This window comes from Anomaloglossus baeobatrachus, chromosome 5 (assembly GCF_048569485.1).
Source record: "Anomaloglossus baeobatrachus isolate aAnoBae1 chromosome 5, aAnoBae1.hap1, whole genome shotgun sequence".
NCBI lineage: Eukaryota > Metazoa > Chordata > Amphibia > Anura > Aromobatidae > Anomaloglossus > Anomaloglossus baeobatrachus.
Window position 1 is genome coordinate 364627972 of NC_134357.1, and position 27502 is coordinate 364655473.

Consider the following 27502-nt stretch of genomic DNA (forward strand, 5'->3'; position numbering starts at 1 on the left):
CTTCAAAGGAATTATAAATAAGACTGAAGTAGGTTTTGTTACAGGTCTCTAGTGCGCAAGTACACTTATTTCGCGGGTAAAATGTACCACGTGACATGATGTAATGCTTAACCTAAATTAAGGATAGTTAGTTTTTGTGTTACCATGTAAAGAGATAAGGACAATCCAGAGGAGGGGTTTTGGGTTATAAAAGAAGCCCACACTTCAAAGGTTTAGGAGAAGGAGGGAGAGGCAGAAGGTGACAGGAGAAAGACGGACCCATCCGACCAGACCATCTACAGACCATCCCGAGACGACTTACACAATACAGCGATGCGAACGACGATACACTGTGTCCACATCAGAACCTAAGAGAGGGTTAACGTGACAAGCTGCTCGGAGGTCGTATGTGTCAAAGCCATTCCAGGACCATCCATCCATAAGTCGGTTGAAGCCATCCGAGGACCATCCATCCATAAGACGGTTGAAGCCATTCAAGGACAAGCATCACATACTGGTGAGAAATGGAGTTTATTCATGATTATTTTAGTAACTGTCACGTAGAGTATTCTTTTGATCATACACATAGTGACGCACAGTTATGGTCAAATCTGTACCGGCAATGTGAACTTGAGAATTCTAAGCTAGATAAAAAGTTTTTTACTGTAAATCGGTTACAGAAAAAGATACAGAATGTATTGGGTATGGTATACACTTACAACTCCATGGTGGGTGGGGCACAGCCATATGCACGCACTATCTGTATGGTGACTGACACACCCATAACAACAGGCACGCCCAATACAACAGACACACACGTCACAGATTCAGAAACAACAGATTGTCCAAATTGTTCGATATTAGCAGAACATATCGAACATCTGGAGGATCAGTTGGAAACAAGAGCAGATTTAATATCAAAACTACGGAAAGATATTAAATATGTATCTGTTAATACGAGACAGAACAAGACAGAAGCTTTAGGTTCAGACGTACCGGACGGGCTGAATACGGCCGAGGACGAGACTCTGAATGAGGAGGAACTTCAAAAAAAGAAGTTACATGATAAGGCCGCCCGTCTTAACATTAAAATCCATGACCAATTGATGAAAATCATTAAGGACATACCGAAATATGATGATAAAATGGACGCCTTCCATAATGCGGACATTTTTGAGTCACATTCCGATAAATATAATCTGACAAATGAACAGAGAAACAAGATTTATAGGGTATGGCTTCCCTCCCACATGGCAAAAAGGTTACAAGCAACACCTAGGACTGACGAACACAATGACCTGATCCATGACACAAAGGAAGATAGGTTGAGACAGTTGATTCTCTTTACCACAGGAGAGTCTATCCCAACAGTCGAATTGTTAGAAAACCTTAAGACACACATACAGGAGGATCCATTTGTCTTTGTCGTTAAATTTGAACAGGCCTACAAAATGATAATGGAAATCGGATCTGATCAAGAACCGCCTTCCATGATCAAGGCCTTTGTTAAAAAGTTTAAATATTTGGACCCTGCTTCATTCGAAATAGCTTCTAGGATGGAAAGTCTACAAGAGGTCACGTCATTTATTGATAGAATACGTAGACGAATGAAGCAAAATCAGGTAAAATCAAAAATAGCCATGATAGAAGGGAACACTGACACATTAGTATCCCAGGAAAAACAGATCAAAAACAACAAAAGACCGGTGTTGAATTCTAAAAACAAGAATTCAGGGGGGGGTAACAGGAAAAGCACAATTCATTGCTTTTTTTGCGGCCTACCCGGACACCTGAAGTGGGAATGCAAGAAATTCCTGAGGGCGGGAGTTGAGGAAAGGCTGGGTAAGGAAAATGGACTGATGCCAAACACATCCAGTGCACCTCCCCCATCTTCAGCACCTCCACCTTCATACACGCCCACTCGTACTGACAACAGAAATAACCAATCACCATACACGCCCACTCATACTGACAACAGAAATAACCAATCACCATATGCACCTCTGACCAGACAGATAAGGGAAATGTCCATACAGGGATTGGATGGAAGGGGCAAGACACCTGTTGCTCTTCTCCCTTCTCCATCATCCTGACTGGCAAAGCCGGTCCCCAGGCTGCATCCACTGGAATTTGTCACTCGAGTTTCAATGGATAGCTGTGGTCGACCATTTTTAAAGGTAAATCTTGAAGGTCAGGAAGTAACATTTCTCCTTGATACAGGTGCGCAATTGAGTGTCACAAATGTTGATTTACATTTAAAGCCAGATTCCCCTGTATGCACAATTGTTGGTTTCAGTGGTAAAAATGGAACAAAGGTGACTTTAGCGCAGGATGTTTCTTTGGAAATACCTGGTTTTTTGAAAACGAAAATGGATATTTGGTGTTGTCAGGATACTGAGAATATAATTGGCACTGATTTTATGGAAAAGCATGGCTGGATTATTGATTTGGGTAACAAAACAGTTTGGAAAGATTCTAACGGTTGTAAGGCGGTAGTTATTGATCCAGATGAATATAGTCATGTCGGGACCATTTGTTTGACCGATGTAGTGTCAGCAGATCATTTGTGGCCTGAAACTGGTGGTGATGAAGTATTGACTGAGTTAGTACAGCGGTTTCCTTCTTTATGGGCTCAGTACAGGAATGAGGTTGGAACAATGAAGGATGTAATTGTCAAAATTGAAGGCCGAGACCCACCTCCTCAGCGTCAGTATAAGTTGCCTCCAGAGTCAGTTGCTCCGATGTCAAAGATTATACAGGAATTGTTGGCTCAAGGTGTCATACGTAAGGCAAATTCGGTCTGTAACAATCCATTGTGGTGTGTTCTGAAAAGCGATGGTAGCTATAGGATGTTGTTGGACTTGAGGATGTTCAATAAGTGTACTCCCAATGTAGCACCGATTGTAGCTGATACACATGACATGATGTCGAGATTAGATGCTAAGGCAAGGTATTTCTCAGTGTTGGATATCAGTAATGGTTTTTTCAGTATACCGATTGAGCAAAGTTGCCAATATCGATTTGCATTCAACCACCTCGATCAGCAATATGTATGCTGTAGGCTTCCTCAGGGGGCAAGTATGTCGCCAAGCATTTTTCATCAGGCGCTAGCGAACGTTTTGTCGAAATTTTCTCGTCCGGAATGTTTATTGCAATATGTGGACGATATCTTGTTGAGTACGGAGGACAAGGAGATGCACGTGATCTTGCTTGCAGAATTGTTTGAGCTGCTGCATGATGCAGGTTTAAAACTGAATACCAAAAAGGTCAAGCTGATGCAGACTGAGGTCAGGTTTTTAGGAGTTCTGCTAAGTCCAGGTACACGGCGACCCCTACAGGACAGAATAGAGGCAATTGCATCTCTTCCAATTCCAACATCACACAAGGCACTAAGACATTTTTTAGGACTTGTAAATTACTCAAGGGATTTCATTGAAAATTTTGCTGACAAAGCCAGACCTTTGTATGATCTTTTAAAAGGTGACAATGATGATTATTTTGGTCCCTGGAGTGTTGAACAGGAAAAAGCCTTCACACAATTGAAACATGATCTACAACACGCACCTGCGTTAAGTATGGTGGAAAAGAACGCACCTTTTGCGCTTCAAGCACACACTTCAGAGACAAGTATCTCTGTGGTTTTGCTGCAGCTGCAAGGGGGGAATGGAGAATCTTGGGGTACTTCTCTAAGCTTCTCTCACCTGTTGAGAGGGGGTTTGAGGTGTGCGCAAGACACCTGGTGGGAGTGTATTTTGCAATAAAAATCACTCAACACATCATCGGGTTCCAAAAGGTTATTCTCCAAACGCCACATTCCACACTGAAACTTCTCTTTGAGAAAAACATCCCAGGTGTGTCAAATCAGAGATTTGCCCATTGGTTGCTCTCATTGTCTCCAAATCAAATTGAGGTAGATTATAAGGCCAAGTATGTTCTTCCTCAATTGATGCAGTATGAAGGACAAACCCATGATTGCATAGAAACGTTCCATGAACCAAGTCCATCTCTCTTCAGACGACAGTCGGAAGACGCAGATGAACCTGTGTTTGTAGACGGTTCTAGATTTTTTCTGGAAGGACACTATCACACAGGATATGGAATTTTCTATTCCAAGCGAGGACAAGTGGTAAAACACAAGTTACCGAGTCATTTCTCAGCTCAAAGGGCAGAGATAGAAGCGGTAAGAATGGTCCTACAGCTGAATGAAGCTGATGATCAAACTCCAATGGTAATCTACAGTGATAGCTCCTATGTTGTCAGATCCCTAACCGATTACCTGCCTGTTTGGGAAAGGAGAGGCTACGTGGACTCGTCCAACAAAGCCTTGTTGCACCGCGAAACTCTAGAATCAATTTTTGAGATGGCATCTAGGGCCCCAAATAGATTTGCTATAGTGAAAGTCGCTGCACATCAAAGATCTGATGATGAGTTATCTGTAGGAAATGCAACCGCAGATGCTCTAGCCAAAGAAGCTGCCCTGACAGGAGAGGAAGTGTTTGACTCTGAACCTTCTGAGATTTCAGCGGTTCAAAGAACAGACACGTACATACCTTCATTTGCAGAAGAACAGAGAAAAGATCCTTCTCTTGTTATTTTTCTGGATGATCCAAAACCTCCTTTCATCTGTGAAAATGGGGTTTTGTGTCACAATTCAAATGAAGAATTGCGTCCAGTTGTACCAAAACATCTACAGGTAGAATTCACTCGATACAACCATGAGAGTTTAGGTCACTTGGGACAACAGAAATTGTTAGTCATTCTCAAGGAGAAATTTTATTGGGAAAAAATGGACGAAACAGTTCAAAGTGTTGTACTATCATGTCTCATTTGTGCCCAAATAAATCCAAGACCTAAAGGACAGAAGCCACCACTTCTACGGATCGCACCTGCAGATGGTCCATGGTCTACACTGCAGATAGACTATATTGGTCCTTTACCCTCAGGTAAACATGGTCTCAGGTATGCATTGATTGTGGTAGATGTGTTCTCAAAATGGGTAGAAATATTACCTGTTAGGAAAGATGATGCTTTGTCCACAGCAAGGGAATTGGTACAACATGTCTTTTGTACTTGGGGGATCCCAAGGATGATTACCTCCGATCGAGGTAGCCACTTCACAGGTAAAATCATGCAAACTGCTTGTGCTATTCTAGGGGCGCGACAGCAATTTCATGTCCCCTATCATCCACAATCTGCGGGAATTGTGGAAAGAATGAATAGGACAATCAAGTCCAGAATTGCAAAGATGCTTTTGGACAAAGGTAACACTTGGGTTGACAAGGTTCCTTTCATACTGATGAGTATAAGAGGTTCAATCTCTTCTACAACTCAATTCACTCCGTTTGAGTTGATGACAGGAAGAAAAATGCCATTGTGGTTTCCACATGAGCCATTTTTATCCACTCCACAAAAAGATGCTATCTCAAGGTCCCAATGGTTGAGATCGCTGCAGGAGAACCTGAAAGCGATTCTGCCATATGCGGCATCAAGAATGCAGAAAATGGAGCCACCCTATGAGTCCAAATTCAAGAAAGGTGCTCTAGTGATGATCAAAACCTTTCGCAAGAGTGGTCCATGGGAGTGTAATTGGGAAGGTCCTTTTGAAGTCCTTGAGACTATGGGACAAGTCATGATTCTTGTGCACCGAGTGTCAAATGTGGTAAAAAAGACCCGGAAAACACAAAAAGTGTGGGTTCACGTTGACCAGTGCAAAATATTTGTGACAAAATAATGATACTGCATTTCTTTCCAGGAAGAAATGGATTCCTATACGAACTGGAATAAAGAACCTAAAGACTGTGAAGGAAAGATGACATCAAGCCTTCTGGAGAAAGAACATCTTCCCAAGCTCAAGACAAGCTTCTACGTGATGGGATCTACGTTCCTGCTGCTTTGCTTTATTTTCATCATTGTTTACATGTTACATCAAGGAACAATCGCCAATGATGTGAATGAACAGACTAGAGAGATTCAACATTCACGAAGACCAAGAGGATCAGATACACGGAACTTACTGACAGAGGACATCACGGACGATTCTGTGGAGATAACAGGAAATATCTGCATGGGATATGGAACAAAATGTTGCATTGAATTACATTTCATACACGACACAGACATAATATTACATGCGATTGCAGGACCTAAAACTAGATTCACACAATTACAAGGAGAATATGTACACAATAATAAAACTGGTACATGGGAATGTTCTCCTACAGATGTACTATACTGGAACATAGAGATCAGAGGTGATGAACCTGCTGTATGGTCCGGTGATATTACAAATGACATGATTGCAAAGGGAAAGTTTGGAAGATCCAAAACAGAAATTTTGTTAAAAACTCAGGTTTTTGGGAAAATTCTGGATCCTTCTTTACTCTCCATCACAGAAGGAGATAAAGATTGGGTCAAAACATGGAATTTCTAGATAACACGGGAACCTGTGCAAGTTCAGGTATCTGTAGTGTTTACCGCTACTAACACTATAGTTCCGGAAATAAGGGTTTCACCACAGACAGTACATAATAAAGTAAATACATTACCCATAATGTTAAAATGTAACACAAGGTTGAAATTGCCTTCTGAGTCTTTGTTGACATGGACCAAAAATTCATCATTTTTGGGAAGTTTTTTAAACAGTCCAACTAATGTCATTCACAGAGGTCAGATTGGTAATATCAGGTGGATGGATGATACGTTCATTTTTTCCATAGAGAATCCATCTTCTAGGGACTCTGGAATTTACCAGTGTTGCGTTGAAACAAAGACACATTACAGACATTGTAAAGATGTTAGTGTGAATATTTGGTCAGCAGCAGATAGTGCATGCACAGACACGAGGTTCATGCCGTCTTCTCCTTTCCAAATTAATCAATTTCAGTCCAAGTCCTTATTAAGGGATGGAGAATTTATGACAATGGTGTGGATTTTCAATATGTCTCATTGGAAGATCTCTACCAGGTTTCCTCAGTGTCAATCACATCTCATAAACATGGAGATGGGGATAGAACAGTGGTTTGGGAAAAGAACAGCTCAGACTAGGAGTAAGAGAGGAGTGTTAGAAGGAATTCTGGGAGGAATTGGGACAGTGGGAAGTCTGACTAATGCCATGAATATACAGACACTTAAGTCAGATTTGGATAATATTGGTTTTATTGGAGGAAAAGGTGTAAAGGTTCAGAAGAGTCTGAATCAACTTCTTGAAAAGATGGTAATGAATACAGCTGCTGTACTAGGCTCTTCCGTGTCACATCTACAGGATGCTACATTAGCTCTCGTGGAAAGCACACACGAAACACAAGTAGCTAAAGCGTGCCTGGAGATACAGGTAGAGTACTCTTCTAATTTAAAGTTGATTGCACAAGCTTTACAGAGTGGAATTACTCCACTGGGAATACTGCGAAATTTACCTGTAGAGTATGATTTTGCATTGAATCATACGGATTTGTGGGTAAATAAGTGGTTAGGATGTGAACGAAACATTTGTGTTGGCACATCGCTAATCCCGGTGATTGGAAGAGAGGGGACTATTGTTCCTGTTACAGTTTTGGGTATACCTGTGAGCAACACACAACAAGTGTTCTATCAACTGCAGTACACAGATTTTGCATTTGATGGAGTGAACACTGAACAAGTAGACATTTCTTCATGTTTGCATTTTGTTTCTAAGGTGATGTGTTTACCTGGACAGGATAAGGTGATTTATCATTCATGTTTTCATAATCATTCTTCTTGTCATGCGAGAATAGAGACTGTACAGACATTACATGATCTGGTGACTCCAGTAAGTCCAACTAAGATATGTTTTCAGGTCATGTCTGAGACAGAGAAGGTTTCTGTTTACTATTCTACTTGTGTACATAAGGAAAACCTACCTATGGGTTTGTATTGTATAGAAGGAAATGTGAGATCTCTTTCAAAGAAGGAAGGAAGTTTTAATATCACTTCTATAGGAAAGAGAAACTTAACGGCATTTCCGATACAATTCAATTTATCACAGATAAATGATTTTCCTTGGGATATGTGGACAAGTGAAATAAAGAAAGACAAGGGTTTGTTAGATTTATTAACGAAACAGTTAAAGGAAGCAGAAATTATATTCAGGCATGAACAAGGTGAATTAAGTGATATTGAACACGAATGGAATGGAATGTCAGGTAGAACTTGGTGGAAGAGTTTTAGTAAATCTGTACATTCCTGGTCTCAGTCATCTTTTCAGTCAGCGGTTGGTAATGTTTTATTTAATCCCATCATAATCATATTTTTATTAGTTTTGATGTGTATTATATATCAAGTTTTTGTGATGTGTAGAATTCAGAAGATATATAGGAACATAAAAATAGAAATGAAAAAGGAAGATAACATTCTTAGAGGAATGTTAAATCGCAAGATGACTTTTTGACAGAAAGTTGCAGATTGGTTTATCAAGTCAAATATTGGTCTAGAATTTCCAACAAGAATGTATGTGATACGAATGATGACACGATTGAGTTAGGGTTTCCCGGGGTTCATCAAACTTCCATATAAGGGGGGACTGTAAAATAGTGAGTTTATGGAGATTGATTCATAGACTGGATTACATATATTCATAAATATATGTATATTATCGCCCATCCCTTTAAGGAAAGTCTGTGTGTTGGAAAATGCTAAACCAAGAGTTTGAGATGGTAAGAACCAAACTCATCTGTTAGTCGTCCATCAAAGCCATCTGACATTGTTTGTCAAAGTTGTCAAAGTAGTGCTATATATTGTTTAGAATGTTGGGCTATGAGCTGAACTAGCTATGAGAAACGTTTTACTGTAAGTTACTGTTACACTGAGGTCAAAGCTCAGCGAGCTTCAAAGGAATTATAAATAAGACTGAAGTAGGTTTTGTTACAGGTCTCTAGTGCGCAAGTACACTTATTTCGCGGGTAAAATGTACCACGTGACATGATGTAATGCTTAACCTAAATTAAGGATAGTTAGTTTTTGTGTTACCATGTAAAGAGATAAGGACAATCCAGAGGAGGGGTTTTGGGTTATAAAAGAAGCCCACACTTCAAAGGTTTAGGAGAAGGAGGGAGAGGCAGAAGATGACAGGAGAAAGACGGACCATCTACAGACCATCCCGAGACGACTTACACAATACAGCTATGTAAGAGATATGAACTGTTATTTTTTACTATCTGTCTCCATCTATTAACTCAAGCCAAGACAGTTATTTTTCTCTAATGACTGTAACCCTCCAACTCTTATCTGAATAAATTCATAACATGTTTTTGACCTATCTTCGCTCCAATCATTATATACTGGCTATGTAGTTGTCGCCGCAAACCCATTATTTAACAGCCGTCTATCAAATCTATATATATAATTGCCTTATTCTGTCTGTCTGTCTTGCTCCAAAATGATGTCATTACAGTGACAACCGTCCCCACAGCGCGTGTGCTAAAGAGCCTGCGACCAACGTCTCAGCTAAGTGAACAGCACGAACTACGACGTGACAGGACGATGCCCGACACCTTTCCCCGCACCCACACAGAGCCCCGACTCCCAGGTGACTGCTGCACCCCCGGGAGCCCACACCAGGAACCCAGCCGAGACATACCCTTGCGTTACTGGGATCGTGCCAGGAGCCAGCGCACGCTGGTAACCATGGTACACATCGGGTAACTAAGCAAAGCGCTTTGCATAGTTACCCAATTGTGTACCATGGTTACCAGCATAACTCTGCTTCACCCCCCCCGCACTCCGCCCTCCGCTTCTATACACTGAACACACGTACACACACACGCACGAATAGTCACCTGTCCCCAACCATGCAGTCCCCAGCACTGACGTCCTCAGCGCCATGGCCCCGCTCGGCTCCACCCCCCTGCGCTCCGCCCTCCGCATGTATACACTGAACACACACCCGGCACTACTGCACCCATCATCCCCGCACACACCCCGGCACTACCGCTCCCATTATTCCCGCAGGCACTACCGCTCCCATCATCATCACTGCACACACCCCGGCACTACTGCTCCTATCATCCCCGCACACACGCAGGCAATACCGCTCCCATCATCCCCGCACACACGCAGGCACTACCACTCCCATCATTATCACTGCACACACCCCGGCACTACTGCACTCATCATCCCCGCACACAGGCAGCCACTACCGCTCCCATCATCATCCCCTCACACACACAGGTACTACCGCTCCTATCATCATCCCAGCACACACCCCGGCACTACCGCTCTCATTATTCCCGCACACACGCAGGCACTACCGCTCCCATCATCATCACTGCACACACCTCATCACTATCGCTCCTATTATCCCCGCACACACGCAGGCACTACCGCTCCCATCATCCTTGCACAGACGCAGGCACTACCGCTTCCATCATTATCACTGCACACACCCCGACACTACCGCACTCATCATCATCACCGCACACAAGCACTACCGCACTCATCATCATCCCCCCACACACACAAGCACTACCTGAGTGAAGTCTCCGGTGACAGCGTGGCTCACTTCAGTTGCTACATGGAGCTGACACAGAGCGGTCGTGTTCTACGGCGCTCCCTGTCAGCTTCATGTAGCAGAGCTGAAAGCGTCGTGTGGATTACGTCGGACCTGGATGGGTGTTTGGGGATTAATAAAGTGGTAAATGAGGGGTTTTTTTGTCTTTTATTCCAAATAAAGGATTTTTCGTTGTGTGTGTTTATTTACTTTCACTTACAGATTAATCATGGAAGGTATCTCGGTGAGACACCTGCCATGATTAACCTAGGACTTAGTGGCAGCTATAAGCTGCCATTTAACTCCTTATTACCCTGATTGCCACCGCACCAGGGCAATTTGAGATGAGGCAGGTAGAGTCCCGGAACTGTCGCATCTAATTGATGCGGCAATTCCCAGCAGCTGCTGGCTGATATTGTTAGAGTGGTGGGCTCCCCATAACGTGGCGCTCCCCATCCTGACAATACCAGCCTTCAGCCTTGTGGCTTTATCTTGGCTGGTATCAAAATTGATGGGGACTGCAGTTTTTTTTTAATTATTTATGTTTTTATTGTACCGCACGATATAGACCTGCCCACCGGCGGCTGTGATTGGTTGCAGTGAGACAGCAGTGACTCAGCGTGGGGGCGTGTCTGACTTCAACCAATCATAGGCGCCGGTGGGTGGGGGAAGCAGGGAATACGAGATTGAATAATGAGCAGCCGGCATTTTCAAAAGCAGGAGAAGCCGCCAGAGCAGTTTGACAGCTGTGCAGCGGCACGCCGGTGATCGGTGAGTATGAGAGAGGGTGAAGAGAGAGGGGGGGAGAGAGACCATGAGTGATTTTAAATGATTTAGATCGTTCTGCTGGACATGCTGAGCATGCGCAGTAGAACGTGACGGGATCCGTCAGCGGATTCCGCCACTTAGTGCATTGCGGCGGAATCCGCCCCCATAGACAATTATTAGACACCTTGGCGGATTCTAACGACCCAAAAATACGCTACATGCAGCGTTCCCTCCACCCGACTCTGCCTCAAATTAACGACGCAGCGTCGTTCAGCGGATGCAATGTAGACACTTGCGTTACAGTGCGTTGTCAATACAAGTCTATGGAGAATAGCGCAGTGCATTAACGGACTGCACTATTCTTCACAGCAGCGGATTGTGCTGAACGCAAGTGTGAAAGCGACTGAACACACACACACACACACCTGGATAGTCACCTGTCCCCAGCCATGCAGTCCCCGGCACTGATGTCCTCAGCGCCATGGCCCCGCTCGGCTCCACCCACCCTGCACTCCACCCCCCACACACATTACTCCACAGGATGGGGGCACATGTCAGGATGGTGGCTGCATCACAGCATCAGCATATTTTTACTTAACTTTACACTGTTCATGGCCTTCTTTCATTACAAGACATGGACATCATTAAACATTAGAGTCATCTATTAAAACTGTTTCTTCTGTTGTTTGTCATTTTAAAACCAATAAACAATTATAAGAATACTAAATTAAACCTAACCCATCCAGTCCATTCATTACCTTATTATTCAATCTGCTAACCTACATACACATTCTAGACTACCGATACGTTAGAATCGGGCCACCTTCTAGTACTATATAAAAGCCGAGGCAGGGAATGCAGCGTAGCAACTATTTTAGTGTTCTCTTTAGTGAGATGATGCCAAATTTGTAATGTAATAGAAATAGGGAGAATACAAAATGTAGTAGAACTAGGGAAAACAACTAGGAAATGCTTTATAAACTGTACAAACAGTGTGTGACAACACAGCAGTGAAAATGGCTCACACATTTGTTGCTAGATGCATAGTCACTTTACATGACATGTGAACGGCAGCGTAGCCCGTTTGTGGTCTTTGGATAAATATATGGAAACACAATAAATACAGAATTTCGTAATGTACAAACTATTTTTTCTTCAATCCCCAGTGCAAGATGCGTTATATAGTTTATACAAAGGTTTTATATACAGTTTACATACAAATTTACTTTGAGTTGGCAAAACTATCAAACCAGTTACAATCAGCAATTCTCCATCCAGAAGCGAGCATTGAACATTCCCTGTAGTGGGACCTGGTCTATATTCTTTTTTATTTGTAGGGAATGCAATATTCACCGCATCAATCTGGTGTCTACATTACCGCTTCCCCGGGGACTCAGGCCATATACCAGTTGCTGGTCCAGTCAGCGCTGTACTGTGTCAGGAGAAGCTACCTGTCAGCAAGTTCTACTAACAGACCTCACACCCTATTGTATCCTAATCTTCCCTTTCACACTGCACCCTCACACAAGACACGTGAATAAAGATAAAGCTCTGGCATTTCACCAGATCTTCACTTATAATCCCACATTACAAAGACATGTTATGAGATGGGATCAAGACTTTAACTGTTGTGCTGGGTAATGAGACATATGGCTGAGCTATAGTACGGAGCAGAAATAGAACAATAAACAATAGTCACACAGTTTATGATAGAAGGAGCATGCATTTCTTTCTAACCAGAGCTGCACATTCTCATATCTTAGGAAATTGAAGTAACCAGGTACCCTCCTAAGTTCTACAAATAACATTCTCACTTACTGTATCTGGTCCAGGACTAGGAAATCTAACCACGAGGATTTGTGCTGGACCCTCCCTTCGTTTCATTTTCCCATTACTAGGAAATCTAACTCTGTGCTCCCACATAGCATTGTCATCAGAGTTTAGTCCAATCTTTATCGACACTATACACTTCAATATTTGTTGATAGCACTGGTGGACACAGACAGATAAGGACCCCTGTGCAAGAACAGTATATGGTCCCTTTCCAGTCCAATATCTCATCATAATGCACAATTCCACCTGTTTCAGAGGTAGAAATGGGCCCCCAAACTCTTGGGCCCTGAGCGGCTGCACAGGTTGCACCAATGATATGAAAAAAAGGAAATCCAGTTCCAATGCGGTAAAAAATTAGGCTTTATTACAGGTTATATGGCTAAATTCCAAATAGAAAAATATGAAACAATTAAAAAGAATCCCAGGGGAAACATAGTGGATCAGCAAACCAAAGGTACCCGTTTCAGACTTGGTGTCCTTTGCTCTGACAATTGGATGGATTGTTACTGACATCTGGAGAGAAATTCATGTCAATAACGCCTTTAGAAATGTATTTTCTTAGGAAATTGGTGATGTGTTTATTAGAGATGAGCGAACCGGTCCCGGTTCGGCTCGAGGTCGGTTCGCCGAACCGAACTCGAACCGCATAGGAAACAATGGCAGGCATTCTCAAACATATAAAAACACCTAGAAAACACCCTCAAAGGTGTCCAAAAGGTGACAAACAACTCACAACACAACACAAACACATGGGAAAGTGACAAGGACATATACTCATGCGAAAACAAAAGAGCTGGACAAGGAAAAAGAGGAGGACACACAGATATATGAGTATATGCAAGGAAACATCGATGCCATTATTGTGCAACTTGAGCCCTGCTCATTTTAGGCTTCCAATCTGGATAAATTGCCTGAGCTCGCCACCTACGCCTTGGGGATCTTGTCGTGTCCTGCAGCCAGCGTTCTCTCGGAACCTGTCTTCAGTGCTGCATGGGGTCTGCTGGCAGATAAGCACATGTGTCTGTCCACTGACAATGTGGACATGGCTCTCAGAGGACTTTTCTTCCCCTGGGTCAGCCAGGGGACGGGAAAGGCACGCGTATTTTTGAGAGTGCTTCATGCAAAGCATCTTTTTCTTTTTCAAAAGGGGGGTCAACTGATGCCAGTCAAGTGGGGTGTGTGTGGCCCAATTAGTGGCAATGAGGGAGACTGTGGTTGGAGTCCCCTCGCTGTGTTTCCGAAAAGAACCAAGATGAACAAGTCATGGCTCTCAGAGGACTTTTCTTCCCCTGGGTCAGCCAGGGGACGGGAAAGGCACGCGTATTTTTGAGAGTGCTTCATGCAAAGCATCTTTTTCTTTTTCAAAAGGGGGGTCAACTGATGCCAGTCAAGTGGGGTGTGTGTGGCCCAATTAGTGGCAACGAGAGAGACTGTGGTTGGAGTCCCCTCGCTGTGTTTCTAAAAGAACCAAGATGAACAAGTCATGGCTCTCAGAGGACTTTTCTTCCCCTGGGTCAGCCAGGGGACGGGAAAGGCACGCGTATTTTTGAGAGTGCTTCATGCCAAGCATCTTTTTCTTTTTCAAAAGGGGGGGTCAACTGATGCCAGTCAAGTGGGGTGTGTGTGGCCCAATTAGTGGCAACGAGGGAGACTGTGGTTGGAGTCCCCTCGCTGTGTTTCTAAAAGAACCAAGATGAAGAAGTCATGGCTCTCAGAGGACTTTTCTTCCCCTGGGTCAGCCAGAGGACGGGAAAGGCATGCGTATTTTTGAGAGTGCTTCATGCAAAGCATCTTTTTCTTTTTCAAAAGGGGGGGTCAACTGATGCCAGTCAAGTGGGGTGTGTGTGGCCCAATTAGTGGCAACGAGGGAGACTGTGGTTGGAGTCCCCTTGCTGTGTTTTACATGATTTTCGAAGGGCATGACATGCCTAAGAGGTTGAGTTTCATCATCTGCAACTTGTTGGCAACAGAAAGGCTGCCTTTACACCCTTTTGAGACCGAGGATTTTCGAGACCTTATGCCCATTGCAGTGCTCCAAAAGCCAATGGCCAGTCGTCACTCCTTCTCCAAGAAAGGCGTGCCCGCGCTACCACAGTAGGTTCCACACCACCTCACCAATTCCTTGAGAAACTCTGTGTGTGACAGGGTGCATTTCAACACAGATACTTGGACTAGTAAGCATGGACAGGGGAGTTACATGTTGCTGACTGGGCACTGGGTAACTATGGTGAGAGATGGAGAAGGGTTTGCTGTACAAGTCTTGCCGTCCCCACGACTTGTGTGTCAATCCTTCCTCTGTATGTACAAGTTCCTCTACTGCTTCTGCCTCCTCAACCTCGTGTGAGTCCTCCACCTCGGCCCAAACCCTGTGTGGTCAGGCCACCCTTCCTTGTAACTGCGCCCAAGGAATCCCACACACCTCCTTACTATGCTGGCAGCAGAGCTCAAGGCCATCAGGCGGTCAAATGTTTACTTTGAAATGTAGGGGAAATGTGAGACACCGCTGAGGAATTGTGGACGGTTAGCTCTGGAGAGTGAGACCGAGTTTCATCAATGGTTGTCTACAGTCAACCAGCAGTCAGGGAAGGTCGGGTGCGACAATGATGCAAACCAGTCTGCGACCCTTCTTCAGGGCAATGTGACACACGTGCCTTGTATGGCTCACGTGTTGAACCTGGTTGTCCAGCAATTTTTAAAATACCATCCCGGCCTACATGGCCTTGTGCAGCAGGCACGCTGCTGTGTGCTCACTTTCATCCTTCGCACCCAGCAGCTCAACAACTGTCATCGCTCCGGAAGTCTTAGGGTCTGGCTGAAATGCAATGTTCCGACACGCAGGAATTGGAATCTGCACATGTTGCAGCGTGTGTGGCAGCACCGTAGAGCCCTGCTGAAATACGGTATGACGTATACCCTGGGCTAACTTGATCCAGAGGTGATGAAGATCACGCTGCTGGAGTGGTGTCAGATCAAGGACCTATGCACCCTTCTACACAGTTTCCAAATGTCCACGAAGATGTTTAGCACTGGCAATGCCATTCTCAGCGTGACAATTCTGGTCATCTACATGATGGAGCACACTGTAAGCATTATTCGGAGTCAGGTATTGGTCCAAGAGGAAGGTGAGGAAGTACAGGAGGAGTCATATGCAGAAGGGATAATAAGATCTACAAGGTCCATACGGTAAGCGGCACCTAGGCAGCAGTTATGGTGGGGGATAGGGATTAACAAGGGCGCATAGTATCAGCAAAAATTGTTGAGGAAGGTGCAGGAGCCATGAAGAAATGGAGGACGAACTTGCGATGGGCATGGAAGACTCAGCAGATGAGTGAGAGCTTGCTCACATTTCGGTTGTGCGAGGTTGGGGGGAGAGGGCAGAGGAAGGAGGCACGATTCTCACCTCTCTGCCACCAACACACCAAGGACTTGGTCCTCCTGGATGCACAAGACACATGAGTGCCTTCTTGCTGCACTACCTACAACATGACCCTCGGATTGTACGAATTCGAAGTAATGCTAACTACTGGGTTGCCACACTGTTAGATCCGCGGTACAAGACAAAATTTGGCGAAATAATTCCTGCCATATAAAGGGACGCACGTGTACAGGAGTATCTTCAGAAGGTGTTACGCAATCTTCGATTTGCTTTTCCACTAAACACCAGTGCTGCACAGAGTGAATCTCAACGGTTTGTCATGGATAGGAGGAAATGGTCTTTTACTTGTCCACATCTGAGGCACCGAGGGCTGGCTGTTGTGTTGAGATGCCATTGAGTACGGTGTCCCTGCAGAGTTGCACTTTTGGTCATATACAAAATGAGTTGAAAAAGGACAGATGCGGGTGAAAAGGGGAACAGGTGTGTTGAAAAGGGGAAAAAAGTTTTGGTCCGTGGGTTTGGTGGTTAAGCAAAAGTAACATTTGATGAAGAAACACCATCTGTTACGGTGGGACTGGCAGATTTGGATAAGGTGGTATATACTATGTTACCGCTATATAACGAAAATTAATAAGAAAAGAAAGAGAAAGGTATATATCCCCATCAGCAGTCAGTGTCCACCGTGCTCCCAGATGGAAAAGGAGAGGTTGGCAACTGGAAGGTTCGGTGGAGGATACAGAGCTGTGTGGCTATGAAACTAATAGTAGCCTGAACCAAGTTAGACGCCACTCGGATCTTGAGACTGGGAGCCCTGTTAGCGTAACAGGGTCCACACGCCCACCCAGCCCAGGAACTCCCTGTTAACATCACAGGGGCCATTCAGGACGCTGACCGTGTGCATTGGGGCCACACCTGTGAACAGCAGGCGCATCAGCAGCAGCAGGCCTGTTAATGCCACTGGGCTGCACAAGCAGGACTTGTAGGATAGGAGCTGGTCTTAACCGTTCTGAGTTACCAACTGTGGTGGCGGCCTGCATCGACGCCCTATCCCTGCCTACCTCTGGCCTAAAGCCGCAATGGGTTCAACACATGGAGGTGTGCTCTTTCGGAGCATAATAGAAGACTGCGCACCTCCTTGTTGTCTCCAGCCCCTTTTATAACCTGGGTCCGCCACAAACCAGGGTGGACCACAATGCACCTCCTGGAGACAAAAGCAGAGTGATACGTCATGAGTGGCATAACTAGCGTCCTATTTGGAACCGCAACTTCAATGATGACCTCATGGCTGTCATGACCCAAACACCTCACCAGTCATCGTCTGACCATCAATAATGAGGTGACAAGTCATAGGGGCGGGCCTCTGCAAGCCATTTGGGAGTGGCCTGGCCACATCGTCAGGACACCTGATGCCCTGTGGTCTAAATGGGCCCCCCACATCAGGGGCAGGGCCAAAGAGTTCATTACCGGACCTAGTTTCTGATGCAGTAAGTGCCTGACCATGGTCAGTTGCATGAAATACAGTCTCTGAAAAAAGACTATCAGCTTTAGCATGGTGTCTATGCACAACACAGGACTTAGACCCGGCACGGAGTGCAAGTACCTGTGCAAAGAGGCTTTTCGCACTAAGTGTGGGAGCATGCGCTGTAGCCCGAAATGAAGACTTAGCCTCAGGAATGGCACAGTCAGGCTGAGCATACTCACTAGGCGAAACACTGGAGTTAGGCTGCGGCTGGGGTAAATCTGCACACGCATGCGCACTAGCTGCCTCTCCACACTTAGACGTGGAGGAGAAAGCAGCCAGCTGGACAACCCGAGGCACAGGCCTAAATGGCAGCTGATGCCTGGGCGCAACTGAAACCGCAGCAGGCTGCTTGCGTTTAAGGCGTCACCGTTTTGTAACAACAAATAACATCAAAAAGAACAGGTGTACTTCTTCCCATGGATAATCTGATATGATCCCTTTTTTCATGGACACGACCATCGCTAACAAATGTAGATGAGGCCAAATCAGCAGCTGCTTCAATGGATCTGAATTGCTCCATAAAGTGGCCTCTCCTCCACCCCAATTTCAAGATCCCAAATACTCCATTCCTCTGTGGTGCCAATCCAATCGCACTTGCTTCCTAACAGCTCTCAAGTTTCCACCAGCCCTGCTGAGTATGGGGTGACAGAGATGGTTGAGTTTGCATAGCTGTTCAGTCGCACTATAGCCTGGGAATCAGAGGTCTGCTCCAAAGCTGCAATGAGTACAGACAAGGAAGTTATTATTATTTTTATTATTATTGATTTATAGAGCACCATTGATTCCATGGTGCTGTACATGAGAAGGGGGTTACACAGGGCCGTATTTGCCACTAGGCACCTGTGGTCCCGTGCCTAGGGCGGCACGTTGCGGGGGGCGGCACTTTCTGGCAGCAAAAAAAAAAAAAAAAAAAATTTATATAAATTTTTTTTTTTTTTTTTTTTTTTTCCATCCCCGCCCCCCGTCCCTCCCTCCGTTACACTCGGCTGTGTTCGGGGGGGGGTTTGAGAGGGAGGGGAGGCGCACTTCTGTCTATTTAAATACATGGGCGCCAGGCATGGTGAGCTGATTAACCCCGGAAGTTCCATCGCCTTCACTTCCGGGGTCAGAGGCGCGCGGGGCGCGACAATCAGCTGACTGCCCCGTGCTGCAGCGTCCAATGCTGCAGCTGACACACGCCGCGGAGGAGGACGCGTCTGCAGCTGGAGCAAGCCAGAAGAGGAGCCAGCCAGAGCAGGGCGGCGGGCACCGGAGAAGATAAGGCAGAGGCAGAGCCTAGAATGTATGGGCTCCTTACAGGTTAGTTGATGATCGTTGCGATGCCTTTTTCCACTATAATCATGCAAGGGGAGGCTGGGGGGAAAGAGGCTGAGGCTGGGGGAGGCTGGGAAGAGAGAGAGGCTGGGCAGAGAAAGAGGCTGAGGCTGGGGGAGGCTGGGAAGAGAGAGAGGCTGGGCAGAGAAAGAGGCTGACGCTGAGGGGAGGCTGGGAAGAGAGAGAGAGGCTGAGGCTGGGAAGAGAGAGAGGCTTAGGCTGGGGGGAGGCTGGGAAGAGAGAGAGGCTGAGGCTGGGGGGAGGCTGGGAAGAGAGGCTGAGTCTGGGGGGAGAGAGGCTGAGGCTGGGGGAGAGGGAGGCTGGGGGGAAAGATGCTGAGGCTGGCGGGAGAGAGAGGCTGAGGCTGGCGGGAGAGAGAGGCTGAGGCTGGCGGGAGAGAGAGGCTGAGGCTGGCGGGAGAGAGAGGCTGAGGCTGGGGGGAGAGAGAGGCTGAGGCTGGGGGGAGAGAGAGGCTGAGGCTGGGGGGAGAGAGGCTGAGGCTGGGGGGGAGGCTGGGGGAGAGAGAGGCTGAGGCTGGGGGGGAGGCTGGGGAGAGAGAGAGGCTGAGGCTGGGGAGGAGAGAGGCAGATGCTGGGGGAGGCTGGGAGGAGAGAGACTGATTCTGGGGGAGGCTGATGCTGAGGGAGGCTGATGCTGGGGGAGGCTGAGAGGGGGAGGGTTGGAGGAGGGAGGCTGATGCTGAGGGAGAGTTGGAGGAGGGAGGCTGATGCTGGGGAGGCTGGGAGGAGGGAGGCTAATGCTGGTGGAGGCTGGGAAGAGGGAGGCTGATGCTGGGGGAGGCTGGGAAGAGGGAGGCTGATGCTTGGGGAGGCTGGGAAGAGGGAGGCTGATGCTGGGGGAGGCTGGGAGGAGGGAGGCTGATACTGGGGCAAGCTGGGAGCAGGGACGCTGATGCTGGGGGAGGCTGGGAGGAGAGAGGCTGATGCTGGGGAGGCTGGGAGGGGGAGGAGGGAGACTGATGCTGGGGGAGGCTTGGAGGAGGGGGGCTGGGAGGAGGGAGGCTGATGCTGGGGGAGGCTGGAAGGAGGGAGGCTGATGCTGGGGGAGGCTGGGAGGAGGGAGGCTGATGCTGGGGGGAAGCTGGGAGCAGGGAGGCTGATGCTGGGGGAGGCTGGGAGGAGAGAGGCTGATGCTGGAGGAGGCTCATGCTGGGGGAGGCTGGGAGGAGACAGGCTGATGCTGGGGGAGGATGGGAGGAGAGAGGCTGATGCTGGGGTAAGCTGGGAGCAGGGAGGCTGATGCTGAGGGAGGCTGGGGGGAGAGAGGCTGATTCTGGAGGCGGCTGGGGGGAGAGAGGCCGATGCTGGGGGAGAGGCTGCTGCTGGAGGCGGGGGGAGAGAGGCTGCTGCTGGGGGAATGGAAGAGAGGGGCCAATGCTAGAGACAGATGACAAGGGTTAAGGGATAGAGCAATGACAATATCGATGGGGGGGAGTGTAAGGACTCAGAATAAGAGGGGGGCAGCATTGGGAGCTCATTATGGAGAAGGGGCAGCATGTGTGGGCTCAGTATGGAGTGGAACAATGTAGGGGAGTCAATATCAAGAGTGGGGTAGTGTGTGTGGGGGGGGTCTCAGCATAAGCGTTAGTGTGGTGGTCTTAGTATGATGAGTGGGGCAGCATGGAGATGTCATTATGGAAAAGAGGAAGGCAGCATTAGGAGCTCATGGAGAGGGGCAGCATGCACGGGACACTGTGAGGAGGTGGCAGCATGCACGGGACACTGTGAGGAGGGGGCAGCATGCACGGGACATTGTGAGGAGGGGGCAGCATGCATGGGACATTGTGAGGAGGGGCAGCATGCATCGGACACTGTCAGGAGGGGGCAGCATGCATGGGACACTGTGAGGAGGGGGCAGCATGCATGGGACATTGTGAGGAGGGGGCAGCATGCATGGGACATTGTGAGGAGGGGGCAGCATGCATGGGACACTGTCAGGAGGGGGCAGCATGCATGGGACATTATGAGGAGGGGGCAGCATGCATGGGACATTGTGAGGAGGGGGCAGCATGCATGGGACATTGTGAGGAGGGGGCAGCATGCATGGGACATTGTGAGGAGGGGGCAGCATGCATGGGACATTGTGAGGAGGGGGCAGCATGCATGGGACATTGTGAGGAGGGGGCAGCATGCATGGGACACTGTGAGGAGGGGGCAGCATGCATGGGACACTGTGAGGAGGGGGCAACATGCATGGGACACTGTGAGGAGGGGGCAGCATGCATGGGACACTGTGAGGAGGGGGCAGCATGCATGGGACACTGTGAGGAGGGGGCAGCATGCATGGGACACTGTGAGGAGGGGGCAGCATGCATGGGACACTGTGAGGAGGGGGCAGCATGCATGGGACACTGTGAGGAGGGGGCAGCATGCATGGGACACTGTGAGGAGTGGAAAGCATGCATAGGACATTGTGAGGAGGGGGCAGCATGCATGGGACATTGTGAGGAGGGGGCAGTATGCATGGGACACTGTGAGGAGGGGGCAGCATGCATGGGACACTGTGAGGAGGGGGCAGCATGCATGGGACACTGTGAGGAGGGGGCAGCATGCATGGGACACTGTGAGGAGGGGGCAGCATGCATGGGACACTGTGAGGAGGGGGCAGCATGCATGGGACACTGTGAGGAGGGGGCAGCATGCATGGGACACTGAGGAGGGGGAAGCATGCATGGGACATTGTGAGGAGTGGGAAGCATGCATGGGACATTGTGAGGAGGGGGCAGCATGCATGGGACATTGTGAGGAGGGGGCAGCATGCATGGGACACTGTGAGGAGGGGGCAGCATGCATGAGACACTGTGAGGAGGGGGCAGCATGCATGGGACACTGTGAGGAGGGGGCAGCATGCATGGGACACTGTGAGGAGGGGGCAGCATGCATGGGACACTGTGAGGAGGGGGCAGCATGCATGGGACACTGTGAGGAGGGGGCAGCATGCATGGGACACTGTGAGGAGGGGGCAGCATGCATGGGACACTGTGAGGAGGGGGCAGCATGCATGGGACACTGAGGAGGGGGAAGCATGCATGGGACATTGTGAGGAGTGGGAAGCATGCATGGGACATTGTGAGGAGGGGGCAGCATGCATGGGACATTGTGAGGAGGGGGCAGCATGCATGGGACACTGTGAGGAGGGGGCAGCATGCATGGGACACTGTGAGGAGGGGGCAGCATGCATGGGACACTGTGAGGAGGGGGCAGCATGCATGGGACACTTTGAGGAGGGGGCAGCATGCATGGGACATTGTGAGGAGGGGGCAGCATGATGTGAGGACAATGTGCAGATCATATTTCATAATTGAGGAAGGTGTGGTGGGTATAATTTATAAGGGAGGGCAGTGTGTAGTTTATTAGGGGCAGTGTGACAGTCACAGTATATAAGTGGGGACGGTGGGAATACAGTTAGGTCCAGAAATATTTGGACAGTGACACAATTTTCGCGAGTTGGGCTCTGCATGCCACCACATTGGATTTGAAATGAAACCTCTACAACAGAATTCAAGTGCAGATTGTAACATTTAATTTGAAGGTTTGAACAAAAATATCTGATAGAAATTGTAGGAATTATACACATTTCTTTACAAACACTCCACATTTTAGGAGGTCAAAAGTAATTGGACAAATAAACCAAACCCAAAATAAATATTTTTATTTTCAATATTTTGTTGCGAATCCTTTGGAGGCAATCACTGCCTTAAGTCTGGAACCCATGGACATCACCAAACGCTGGGTTTCCTCCTTCTTAATGCTTTGCCAGGCCTTTACAGCCACAGCCTTCAGGTCTTGCTTGTTTGTGGGTCTTTCCGTCTTAAGTCTGGATTTGAGCAAGTGAAATGCATGCTCAATTGGGTTAAGATCTGGTGATTGACTTGGCCATTGCAGAATGTTCCACTTTTTTGCACTCATGAACTCCTGGGTAGCTTTGGCTGTATGCTTGGGGTCATTGTCCATCTGTACTATGAAGCGCCGTCCGATCAACTTTGCGGCATTTGGCTGAATCTGGGCTGAAATTATATCCCGGTACACTTCAGAATTCATCCGGCTACTCTTGTCTGCTGTTATGTCATCAATAAACACAAGTGACCCAGTGCCATTGAAAGCCATGCATGCCCATGCCATCACGTTGCCTCCACCATGTTTTACAGAGGATGTGGTGTGCCTTGGATCATGTGCCGTTCCCTTTCTTCTCCAAACTTTTTTCTTCCCATCATTCTAGTACAGGTTGATCTTTGTCTCATCTGTCCATAGAATACTTTTCCAGAACTGAGCTGGCTTCATGAGGTGTTTTTCAGCAAATTTAACTCTGGCCTGTCTATTTTTGGAATTGATGAATGGTTTGCATCTAGATGTGAACCCTTTGTATTTACTTTCATGGAGTCTTCTCTTTACTGTTGACTTAGAGACAGATACACCTACTTCACTGAGAGTGTTCTGGACTTCAGTTGATGTTGTGAACGGGTTCTTCTTCACCAAAGAAAGTATGCGGCGATCATCCACCACTGTTGTCATCCGTGGACGCCCAGGCCTTTTTGAGTTCCCAAGCTCACCAGTCAATTCCTTTTTTTCTCAGAATGTACCCGACTGTTGATTTTGCTACTCCAAGCATGTCTGCTATCTCTCTGATGGATTTTTTCTTTTTTTTCAGCCTCAGGATGTTCTGCTTCACCTCAATTGAGAGTTCCTTAGACCGCATGTTGTCTGGTCACAGCAACAGCTTCCAAATGCAAAACCACACACCTGTAATCAACCCCAGACCTTTTAACTACTTCATTGATTACAGGTTAACGAGGGAGACGCCTTCAGAGTTAATTGCATCCCTTAGAGTCCCTTGTCCAATTACTTTTGGTCCCTTTAAAAAGAGGAGGCTATGCATTACAGAGCTATGATTCCCAAACCCTTTCTCCGATTTGGATGTGAAAACTCTCATAATGCAGCTGGGAGTGTGCACTTTCAGCCCATATTATATATATAATTGTATTTCTGAACATGTTTTTGTAAACAGCTAAAATAACAAAACTTGTGTCACTGTCCAAATATTTTTGGACCTAACTGTATTTTATACTCATGCTATGTTTTGATGTGCCTGTGGTGATCCCCATTGGGGGGGGGGGTGGTAGTGCCCTTCATTTCTGATTGATACTTTTTCAAGTGTTTTACAAAGTAGATCTGCCTTAAACAGATGTCGTGTGCGAAAACTCAGTTTTACGTTGTCACTAAGGGGCGCGACCACTTAAAGTGCCTAGGGCAGCACGAAGGCAAAATACAGCACTGGGGTTACATACAGAATACATATACAAGTAACTATAGACAGACTGGTACAGAGGGAAGAGGGCCCTGCCCTTGCGGGATTACATTCTAAAGGATTTTTGGGAGGAGACAGTAGGAGTTGTTTAGGTTGAGCGTCAAGTACGTATGGTGGTGGTGTCATTGAAGGTTATAGTCATTTCTGAACAGATGAGTTTTCAGATTCAGTTTGAAGCTTGCGTGTGTAGCATATAATCTAACGTGTTGAGGTAGCGAGTTCCATGAGACAGGGGAAATGATCTGCGCAGATAGCCTGAAGCTTTGTGACTGGGATCCAGGCCCCGATGAAGAAGGTGCTGTGCCTAATCTACACCCTCATTTCAAAAATTAAATCCTCCTGGTGGAGACAATGGGGAACATGATGAGGAGCACAGATACCTGATTGGAAGGACAACTTTACTATTCGGTCAGGGCAGGAAGAGGTTGTCTCGGAGGACTCAGGACGAGGGGAATGAAAACACACAGGGTTATTGATGAGGTTGGGGACAACACTTACTGTCAAACCAAAGTCAGCCAGTCGATGAGGTCAGCAGAGGAGGTGGAGGAGGATGCTACTGACGACGAGGTTACGTTGCGTCTTCCTGGCCAGAGACAAAGTACTGGAAGCACGTCAACAACTGAATCCTGGACCACAACTTTGACTCTGAGCAGATGTCGTGTTGGCTATGCAGGTCGCATGGGCTGTAAGCCTTTCCTAGCCTGTGAATTTTTGGACATCGCAAAGGATCACCAAAGTCATGTAATCTGTAAGATTTGTCAACAATCTGTAAGTAGAAGGCAAAAACTCACACTTTTGAGTACTTCCTCCATGAAGTATCAAATGGATATGAATTGACAGCGTGAAGGTGTATTGCTCAGCTTTAGCAACTGTCAACGCAATATGCTTATTTTCCGTTCATTGCATGCATTGTTGCAGACTACACACAAGGGGCTGCTGTTTTTTTGGATCTGCCTTTGGTCACTATAGCAATATAAAATTGCTCTTCGGGTGTGGACTTGGAGATGCTGTCTATGAACAGAAGGAAAAGCTAAAGGTGTGTGTTACAGCAAGGAGCCACCGCAGAAACACTTCATTCAATTGTGAGGGGAGTTGTGTTGTACTTTGATGATGAGCACTGTAACGTCAGTGAGCAGCATCCTGTGCCACAGACCAACATTCTTACGGTGCTGTCTATACTGTTTACCGTGAGAGGAGCGTAAAGTCTGTATTTCTGGCAACTGGACATCACAGTACCCGGGTACGGTAGGCTGTGCCCAGACAATAATGCGGGCACGCAACACTTTGTTTTATTAGCAAAACACATATCTGTTCTGGGTAGGCCGATTATATAGACAATAAGACTTGCTGCCTCTGCACTGTCAAATTGTCACGTACAGTTTAAATCATAGAGGGACAGCAACACATGTTTGCATTGACTGTTGCTTTTCAAGATTTCCATGACTGTGTTGCAGAGCTGTGTGGTTTGCATTCACACTGTTATCATCTGCATTATCTGTGAGGCTTCAGCTAACAAGGGTATTCAGGGGGGGGTCATGTGTTTTGTCTATGTTTAGGTAGATAACAGAGGGATTAGCAGGTAGTAGGCAACAGAATAGATTGTTCCATTATTTTAATTGTATGCATGGTACTTATTGTTTGTTTGGTAAAGTTAAACAATCATTTATCAACCCAACTGCCTAGAGTCCTTTTCCTTTTGCCTGGTTTTGCTGCATACTGGGGAGCCCACCCTGTACACGACTTAAAATGAAGCATAAGTCGCAATGTGAATTTCACTGTGCTACAATGCGGCCTAGCGTGCCTGTGCAACCACCGCCTGCCCCATCAAGTGCATCTGCGTGCTCTTCATCCTCTGTGACTGTGGGGACAGCAGTCACACATGGTTTTTCACACTGAACTTCCACTCCTTAACCCGCAACAGGGAGTGTGATTGGCAGGTCATCACTTGTGTTGGAAGTGGAAACAGAACGTATTGTTGAGCTGTCAGACATCGAGAGAACCATCATTGGATGCAGGCTACATTATATCCACGCCTGCACTTTCGTCACAGATTGCCTGGACTACCTGCAGTTAATAATTGCATTCCAGAAATGGAAAGGAGTGTAGAATGCACATGTGTTGTACCTTGCTTGGCAGCAAAGGAACACTAACTTAGTATTCCAGACAATTTTAGGAAGGCAGAAAAAGAGTCAGCTCTTTGTGCAAATTAAATAGCGTGGCAAAAGTGGACAGATGGGTACAGTGGCCGTGTTCTGTGGGTACCAGGACAGTAAAAGAAGCCTCACTTTCTATCCCTCCTAATGATCAAATGCAGCAAGGAATTCCCTGAGTTTGCTATAAAATTAGCATAGCTAAATGTGCAGGAGGGTGTCATGCAGAGGTGCTAGAAATAGCTTGGCACCAGTGGGCCACTAATGGAATACAACAGCCAGTTCTATGATGCCACTAAATGGCAGTATTTTTTGCTATCATTATAGCTTATTAAAAACAGAGCAGGAGGGTGTCATGCAGAGGTGCTAGAAATAGCTTGGCACCAGTGGGCCACTAATGGAATACAACAGCCAGTTCTATGATGCCACTAAATGGCAGTATTTTTTGCTATCATATAGCTTATTAAAAACAGAGCAGGAGGGTGTCATGTAGAGGTGCTAGAAATAGCTTGGCACCAGTGGGGCACTAATGGAATACAACAGCCAGTTCTATGATGCCACTAAATGGCAGTATTTTTTGCTATCATTATAGCTTATTAAAAGCAGAGCAGGAGGGTGTCATGCAGAAGTGCTAGAAATAGCTTGGCACCAGTGGGGCACTAATGGAATACAACAGCCAGTTCTATGATGCCACTAAATGGCAGTATTTTTTGCTATTATTATAGCTTATTAAA

General features: G+C 46.7%; 1 protein-coding gene across 1 annotated transcript in view; it reads left to right on the plus strand.

Moving 5' to 3' along the window:
- Positions 1 to 426: 426 nt before the first annotated feature.
- The window catches only part of LOC142312768 (uncharacterized), a 61877-nt gene continuing 34801 nt past the window's right edge, over positions 427 to 27502 (plus strand). The window contains exons 1-2 of the mRNA XM_075351757.1: positions 427 to 496; positions 5732 to 6288. Of these exons, the coding sequence (XP_075207872.1) occupies positions 5738 to 6288 (551 nt within the window). The 5' untranslated portion in view covers positions 427 to 496; positions 5732 to 5737. The remainder of the gene's footprint in view (positions 497 to 5731; positions 6289 to 27502) is intronic.